Here is an 8,657-nt window from a genome sequence, read left to right on the forward strand (position 1 = left end):
GCCATTCTTACCGAGATTTTTGAACGATGCTGGTAGACAGGCTTGATACGTTAGATGCGTATGTATACCGACCAAAACATTTACGGTGGGATCGACGGAGAACAGCTTCTTAAATAAAGCGGCCAGTCTCTCTACAATAATTCCCAGCTCGAGTAAAATCTCTATTCATAGCCTGATAAAATTATTCGCACGATATGGTCAACTTATTCACCGGTCGTCTCGCTGTGATCATTTCACATGCGCAGTCTGGCCCGGTGCCAATTTGCCGTTCGGTTGGCACGAGTCTTCCTCTCTCCGCCTGATCTGACCAAACCTCTCCAAGAACCATGTGCCGCTTATTTCTTCTCTTCCCAGCGAACCGCTCGATTAACTGCACAATGAATTTTTTTTCCTTTCGCGGAATCTTCCGTCGCAGGGCTACTCCTACTAAACCAGTAACGGCGAGCGTGATGGCGACGGAATATTCCTTCGGTCAGCGGCGTAGAATTTTTGTCTCTAAAATATTGAGGAGACAGTTGAATGATCCTGGTAGCTACAGAAGTGCTTTAATTCGTACCATACTATTTACCGAGGAACCTTGACAATCAGTAATTGAAAGATATTCAATTAATGGAAGCGGAAATAGGACAGTTGTATAACTCAGGTTGTCGCGGAATGCTAGATATCTTTGACGATGTCAGAATATGAATACTACAGTCTTTGATCGCATCCGAAATACTTCACATTCGAATAAAAAAATTCAATAACTGCTCACAATCAGCTTCAATCAAATAACTATTAGGAACCTCTTTCCATCAGATACAATGTGCGGGGTAGCTATTCACCAAGCAGCTACATACGAATGGTAAAAAATTCTTACACCCAAACAAACTCCAGAATGGGATTGAGCAGGAAGAAATAGTCGCCTACAGCCTAACAATGAGTTTCTAGAATTCAAACCAAACTTCCAAGAATATTTCTGGCTACCATGTGGACGAGAAATTAGCGTGAAAATTTAAGCACTTGGAAACTGACTTAGGTGGCCATTCATCGGTTTTCTCGTGTTTGTTCAACTTGTCATGCTATAGCGTTTTAACCGAGAACCAATGCGAAGTCTAAAGCCAAAATGTTTGGTGGCAAGCACAGTAATTTGATAGAGAACCGGAAAATTGGATTCTAGCTCACTTCCACATGCGTTAAAAACTGCAAGTAGAATCCGTCCTGCCCTGATCCATGATGTAACTATTCAGTAATGAGAACTGTGGATCATGCAAGCAGAAACGAATAGTTGCTTGAATGGTACGATCCATTCTATCCTATATCGTGGATCGAGTTCTCGGAATAAGCAGATACACTGCTTGGCCACCGTACAACAATAATTTAGCCTATTACTTCAACGGAATCTTACTGCCGTCCTATCCAGAGACGCGCACTACTGATATCAATTCCCGCTGAACCTCGTGAATAGAAACGCAGATTGCATTCGTGCGAGAACTTCCGCGTGGCATCCACCGTCGCAGCAGTACAGCTCGCTTTTCTTTTCGGAAAACGAGCTTTTCATTAAGCAGAACCAGAGCTAGACAACTTGGTTCAATCAAATAACGAAAGTTAGCTCTCTGATCTGCGCTCCAATCAATCCTGTGGAGTTCTGCGATGCGCAGCCCAAGACCAATTTATTTTTTAGCTCGTAGTGGCGCACACAGAGTTATCACCCTGACTGACCAAATCGGTGCAAGATCGGCGCCCATACAAACCCAAAGAGGGCAATATGGCTTATGTAACAAATGACATAATAATTGCATCATTACATAATACCTCTTACATATCTGACAGTACATACAAACCAGGATTTCCGCTGAGGCTGATTGTTACGTAATCATACGAAGGTGCATCTAAGATATTCTGTAATATTCGCAGTACCGAATAATACGCATAAAGATTTGGGACGATCTTCGACTCTGAGAATCTATCTTGACCAAGCTTTTACATGATTTGTTTGTTAGAATCCACGCGACAATACTGTGTCAATAACTGTTTGTATCAATTAATTAGGTATATATTTGTTGTTTGGGCTGTTGCTTGCTTTGCGTTTGTTTTAAGTCATTTATCTACTGGATCGCACTTTTCGCGTGCATGTCACTGGATTTCTTCCTGTATTCACTGGATCCGATCTATTCCGTCCTGCGACAAGACCATAAACATTCATGATCTTTTCACGTTACTAATATACTTCCAGAACACTAATTTGAGATTGAAATTATTTTGTTTTAGTTTGTTTTTATTGATTTGATCATTTTTTATTGCGAAAGGTATGATGAACCTGAATATGTCCACTTTTGTCCCGATAACTATGTGAAGGCTGGCTCTGTTTTCTGTCTAGTGTTGTATTTAACGAACACCTTAGGATTTGTTTTTTTTTTGAAACAAGAAAGAAGAAAAGAAGTGCCACTGTTGTGCAAACTACGTTGTTGTACCTATTCTTGATTGTACGGTAATAATACACTTTTGCGTCTGCAACAATTTTGTTAGGCTATGACAGACATTGATTACAATTACGATCTCGACGATTTCGCGGATGAGTCTGACTCAACCAAGTATAAGTCTGAAAATGCGGGTCAAAATGCGGTCGGTGCTGTTACTACTTCCACAGCTGTTGCTGGTAACGACGGTAGCAAATGGCAAGTTTTAGTTGCACATACTCAGCCGGACAGCCGACCAGTCGATCGCGATGCCACTGTTGCGCTCCAAATTTCAAATATGGATTGGTGGACTACAGAGGAAGATGTACGGGGATGGGCTGCTCAAGCAGGAGTAGAATATGAGCTGAAGGAAGTTACCTTTAACGAACACAAAGCGAACGGGAAGTCTAGAGGAAATGTGTACCTCGAGTTTCTCAGTCGACAAGCTGCTACGGCCACCAGAGTTTTCATTGTAAACACTACAAAATACGATGCTGTTTTTCACCAACCGTCTAATCCATATAAAATGGTTCCGAAAGACAACTTCCGCTTGAATCGGGGCAATGACATGATGAATCAGAATAACGGCATGGGTGGTGGTGGGATGCGGGGAGGCGGAATGAATAATCGAGGTGGTAGGGGAAGTTATGGAGGCCGCGGCGGCTACAATAACAGAGGCGGAGGTATGATCGGAGGGCCTGGCAATCCTGGTGGTATGATGATGCAGAATATGCCTATGTTCAATGGCATGCCTATGAATATGATGAATTTTCACGCCGGCCGGGGCGGAATGAATATGGGTCGTGGTGGAATGGGTGGCGGCCGAGGGAGCAGAGGAGGTATGGACGGAGGATTCAACATGATGCAAATGGGAGGTTTTGGTGAGTGATCATTTCTTTTTCCGACTGGTTTTGGCATATATGTTTGTGCGTCTATCACTTACTATTGTCTTCCCATCGGTCTCCTTTAATAACGTTTCGCTAACGCATAGACTTAGGTCCGCACTCATTTCCTCAAGCACATTTTAATCCGGCATTCTTCCCGGGAGGGCCTGGAGGGCCAGGTGACGGTCAAGGCGGTGGATGGCAAAACAACAATGACGGCAATCCACATGGGAGCAAGAGACAACGTGGCTCAGAATGAACAGTAGATGAAGGAATATTGGCAGGCCGATGCACTCATCTGGCTCAGCTTAATAATCATTACTGTATTTGAGCTGATATGTGAATCAAACCCTTGTTATTATTAGCCATATTTGTAGCTGTGGAGATTATTAAATGGCAGCAAGCGTGCCTATAAAATCGTATTGCGCCAGATACGTACTGGTTATGAATCTTCATAGAAAATTAACTGCTCGAGATAGATACGAACCACATTGCTGATGACGGAACGTGATTACTTGTGGATCGTAATGGTAAGACTGTGGCGAGAAGGGGACATTGACAATGACATAATGACTGTAGGAATCAAAATTGTGTAAGACCCTAAGTATTGTATTCATGGATCCCGGAACATTTCATTTGTGGCAGCTGGACTGGTAGCACGACAAGGACAAGAATACTAAAATACTTGCTAGTCCAGGGACTGGAATTGAGAGGATACCGAGCGTACGAATCAAATGTCTATGTAAATGAATCAATGATAAAACCAGGAGAAAACTGCGGATGCTGTGTTCGATGCGGAACAAGTAACTGAGAACAAAAGAAAATGTCTGAGCGCAGAGTCCGTGGAATATCTGCAGCCCGTCGAGCGAAGGAGAGAGATCTGATCCCGGAAAAATAATAATTCCGACGCCGGAACTGGTAAGAGATTTCAGCTTCGGAACGTGGACATATTTACTGTGAGCAGGAATGACGCTGCTGAACCCACGCCTACCTTAATATTATTTTATGAAGCAATAAATATTTGAACTGGCTGCAAAATCATGATTATCTTGATGAATTGAAATTTGAGTAATTGCTTAACTATTCTGAACAATCAAAGAAAAGTATAATAACAAATCTGCCGAATACAGCAATAATAGTGGCTGGATGTTCGGCAAAGCAACATCAAAAATAGGAGTAGGAGGCGAGAGAGACCGAGATAGCAGAAGCAGTGCAGCTCCGAGACTTGGTTGAACTGACTGGGTAATACAGTATACACAGCATTGCCTAATTCGACCCAAATGCGCAGACTACAGTCTATGAAGGTTATGAAGTTTCTTAGTCAACGGAGAATAGTGGGGATAGAGGTCGGACGAAATGAGGGGAAAGAGTTCAGATAATACTGAAGCAGCTAGGTCTGAGAATCCAAGATTTGCGATCAGACAGCCCGGAGGACTTCACCTTGTGGTGTGATCTCTGGGTAAGGCCGAAATGGAATCTTCCCCTGTTAGATACTTCAGCAGTTCTATTTTACCTATTTATCTTCTTGTCCATTGAGTTTCCTTGCTCGTCTTGTCCGGGCCAAATAACACCCGGTACAACATTTTGTCTTCAGATTGGAAAAGGTCCGAAATAGCTGCGGCGGATTCGGACAACAGCGCACGTGGCTAACCGAGCACGGCCTGTGTCGTACCAACTATTCCATAATAGGTATAGTAAAAGCCCCGACCAGCAGGAACATAAGACCACGTGGCAAATAAAGTTTTATCGTTATGATGGTCGAGAGGAGACTAGCCTGAGCGGGGAGGTATACTTCGAACGAGAGGGAAAATGCGACTGATAGCTTGGGATAAACATTCTAAACCATGGTAAAAGGCTGTGGAGCGCCTGGTACTTCCAAGGTAGCATTACCAACTAGGCGTATAGTAAAAAGAAGAAAAATAATTTCTATAGATTGGGTGGGGTCTCTGTCAGGTCTAGGTGTAGGCTCTCTCCAGCTCTCCGATTACTAGATAATCTCATGAGTTCCCTTCATTTCTCTCCTCTTCTCTCGCTAGTAGACTGCTAGACTTATTTATCGTTACATGCTACGACTGTTTCGTATCCATTTCTCCTAATGAGTGGCCGTCGCAGATCTGCAGTTGAATATAGCTGGTCTGCTGCCTTTCCTCTCGATTCCTCTGTCGACCACCCAGCTCCCGAAATGTCTTCGGTTCCTGCCGAGCTGTTGGCTGAGCGCAGACTATCGGAGCAGTTCAGATTCGATACTCCCATGATGCCAACGGTATATCCTTCTGCTCTCCCTGTCGAATCTACCGTTCCTGCTAGTACTGCTGCTAGTGCTGCTGTCGCTACTGCTCCTCCAGGCCTACTTTACTCTAGTCACTCGTTCTTGCCAGCAAACATTCCTACCTATTACTCCGGGAACCAAGATCCTTCTGGAAGAGTTATGGGAATATTACCAGAATATTTTTATCCAATTCAGCAGCAAACCGCTCTAGAAAGTGCTAACAATTTACTGTTTACGATCCCCCGCACTCTTCATTCAACGCCTACTATTGATAATAGCTACCTGCCTGTTGTTGATCGGGCCGTGAACCGGCCAGTTCTTGCACCTCACACTTCAGACTCTCAATTGATCCTAAACTCTCGTCCATCGTTTTCAACGGCGCATACATCGCCCTTACCTTCAGGTAAAAATCTACTGGGGCAAACGTTGTCAACGTTGTCGTCTTCACCTACTTCACATCCCGGATCCATACCCCAGGGCTTTACTCTAGTTGAACCTGAACAACAACGATCGGCAAACACGGGAGATCAAGGATTTTACTCAATTTCCCCAAACGAAACCTCTTTGCCACCGAACTCTATAGGACGTTCAGAATACATTTACAACAATAGTTCTGAAGGAGCCACAGCAGTCTCGGACCGCCTATCAGACCGTTTAGTGCTCAATTCTGAAAATGATGCGGATGATGATGAAGAAGAAGACGATGAGGACGAAGATGATATGAAGAGCGAGAGTGATGACATAAAGTTTTTACTTTCCTCTGTGAAACCGAGAATGGGAAATCAGTTCGCTAATGGAACTAGCTCCACTCAGCTGAACGCATCAGCTGCCATTACCGCCCCAATTTCGAATATTGAGTTGACCCCGCGCGGTTACGAGAGCGAGCCAAGTCGAACTAACGATACTAACTTTTGCAACTCCCGCCGTCGAAGTCTGCGTCATGCACTCTTTGATCCATATCGCTCTTTTGACAATGCAGCTGCCCCAACCACTCGGAGTAGTGGGCCCCATGGTAGCCCAGCAGTTGAATTCCGACAGTTCTCGTTTGCTGGGGGACTTAACTCGATAGACTCGTCATCATATAATTATAATCTAGATAGTGGCATGTACGGCGTTGTTATGGATACTCACAGCGATACCGAGGCCATGTATGGTTCAACAGATCATGTCGAGTTATATGGCTCGTATGGGTCTGATAAACATGACTACGATACCGAAGAGGACAATGAATCAGAAAGCGGGAACTCCGGAAGCCAATCATCAAGTCAAAGCAATACATTGGAGTCTCAACTTGGACCGGGGAAGAAGAAAGGATTATATCGATGTACTCATTGTCCAAAAAAATTCCCCACTCTTGACCTGTTCTAGTATGTATAGTATGAGTTTTAAATATTTTAGTGGACTCTTCTGACATATAAACAGCAATCATATAGAAGAAGAAAAAATTGAGCGACCATTTAAATGCAAAGTTGCTAAATGCCCTTGGTCCAAAGTTGGGTTTCCAAACCGAAACGAGTGTTCTCGTCATATCAAACATCAGCACAGCAAATCAGGGTATAAGTGCACTTACGAATGGTGTACCAAAACTTTTCCCCGCAAGGACTCTCGTAATAGACATGAAAAACTTGTGCACGAGCGCCCTACTTCCAGACTCAATCGTAAGATTGCTAAAGCACGAGCTCAGCATGAAGCACGGGAACGCAAGCGAAAGGCGACGGCAGCTGCTGCTGCCGCACTCGCAGCTTCCACAACTCACTTACAAAACCGTCGAACCAATCGACGACTGAGGGATCCATCACTACTATCATGAATCTATTTTTACTGTCGTTTTACCTAGAGATTATGATCATTAAGGTGTATTCATTGGTGGAGAATTGAATTTGGAGTTGGTGTGATATAAAGTTTTTAGTACATATTGTTGTTTATCAACCTTGGCTCTTATGAATTTCTGAAATTAGGAATAAATAAATCAGCGACTCGCGCCATGTATTGCATTTTGGTGCTTTCCATGGTGCGCAAGGGAAACATTCATACATCGTATGTGAGGAACCCTGAACAGCCGGCATTACTATTATTTTATACTTGCTTGAACCTAGCTGTCCTCGAAATTACCCAGCTACCGATACACAGTGCATTGTAAGAGTTCTCTATCTTATAAGTTCTCTATAGTATGAACATACTCTAATCTATCCTTAACGGAGTAAGACAAATTAGACCGATCACTATTACTTGACACATTAATCCAGCTCCCTTTGAAATTTTATATCGATTTAAGAATTATGAATCTGCAGCAAATTACGTATTCTCAATGTCCCTACATTCTGCCAATCCTTGCTTAAACTGGCAATTAATTGCTTCGAATTCAGTGAGTGAACGCCGACTTCTCTGCAGGCCAAGCAAAAAAATTTGTCGACAATATTATCTCATACATAGATCAATTCTTAGAATTAACCTGGCTGCGGATTGAGCAATCATTTACAAGTTTGTTGAAATACCAAAAAAAATTAAATAGCGATGCGTGGTTTCGATCCACGGACATCAGGGTTATGAGCCCTGCGCGCTTCCACTGCGCCACATCGCTATAAACTTTATTTATGTTCTTTTGAAGAGATTCTGAAGCCAACATATAGAGGTATGATATTTTTCGAATGCGCTTATGTTTTCTTAGTTGATACGAAATATTTTATTAGACGATGATATCTATTATTGTGTGAGGTTCCTGATATTAACTAATATGTATAAATCCAGATTATATTTAGTTATTGTGGTAAAACTTAATAAGTTTAGCATAGAACTCTCTATGATGATTCAAATGCTATATGACTTTAGATGACCTTGAATTGTCTACAAGCTAACGGGAACAGATTTCAGACATTCATATTCAATCGATCTAATTTGAAGATTGTTAATTTATGTGTGGTAAATTCCTTTCTAGTATTTGCAGTCGCGCATAGAAGGCATTGCCGTTATCCAATATTTCCTATTTAATAACTTTGTAAACATTGTATTGCTAAATTTCTGATACACTGAATTATTCAACTCCCGGCCCTTTTCATATCCACTTCT

The 8,657-nt window shown here is 42.7% G+C and overlaps 2 protein-coding genes and 1 non-coding gene across 3 annotated transcripts; 2 read left to right on the forward strand and 1 right to left on the reverse strand.

Moving 5' to 3' along the window:
• Positions 1-2,511: 2,511 nt before the first annotated feature.
• Positions 2,512-3,581, forward strand: V1516DRAFT_697408 (uncharacterized protein; the record flags this gene model as incomplete). The annotated part of the gene is made up of 2 exons (XM_066924086.1): positions 2,512-3,319; positions 3,436-3,581. The coding sequence occupies 2 exons, from the start codon at positions 2,512-2,514 to the stop codon at positions 3,579-3,581; spliced, it is 954 nt and encodes a 317-aa protein (XP_066775221.1).
• Positions 3,582-5,417: 1,836 nt separating this feature from the next.
• V1516DRAFT_666640 (uncharacterized protein) lies at positions 5,418-7,401 on the forward strand (the record flags this gene model as incomplete). Its single annotated transcript, XM_066920760.1, has 2 exons — positions 5,418-6,958; positions 7,014-7,401. The coding sequence occupies 2 exons, from the start codon at positions 5,418-5,420 to the stop codon at positions 7,399-7,401; spliced, it is 1,929 nt and encodes a 642-aa protein (XP_066775222.1).
• A 699-nt stretch (positions 7,402-8,100) lies between these two features.
• On the reverse strand, positions 8,101-8,172 carry V1516DRAFT_t71. The gene has a single exon. It is a non-coding gene; the product is annotated as a tRNA-Met (tRNA).
• Between the last annotated feature and the right edge of the window lie 485 nt (positions 8,173-8,657).

This window comes from Lipomyces oligophaga (genome assembly GCF_038497815.1).
Source record: "Lipomyces oligophaga strain CBS 7107 unplaced genomic scaffold V1516scaffold_9, whole genome shotgun sequence".
Taxonomy (NCBI): domain Eukaryota; kingdom Fungi; phylum Ascomycota; class Lipomycetes; order Lipomycetales; family Lipomycetaceae; genus Lipomyces; species [Lipomyces] oligophaga.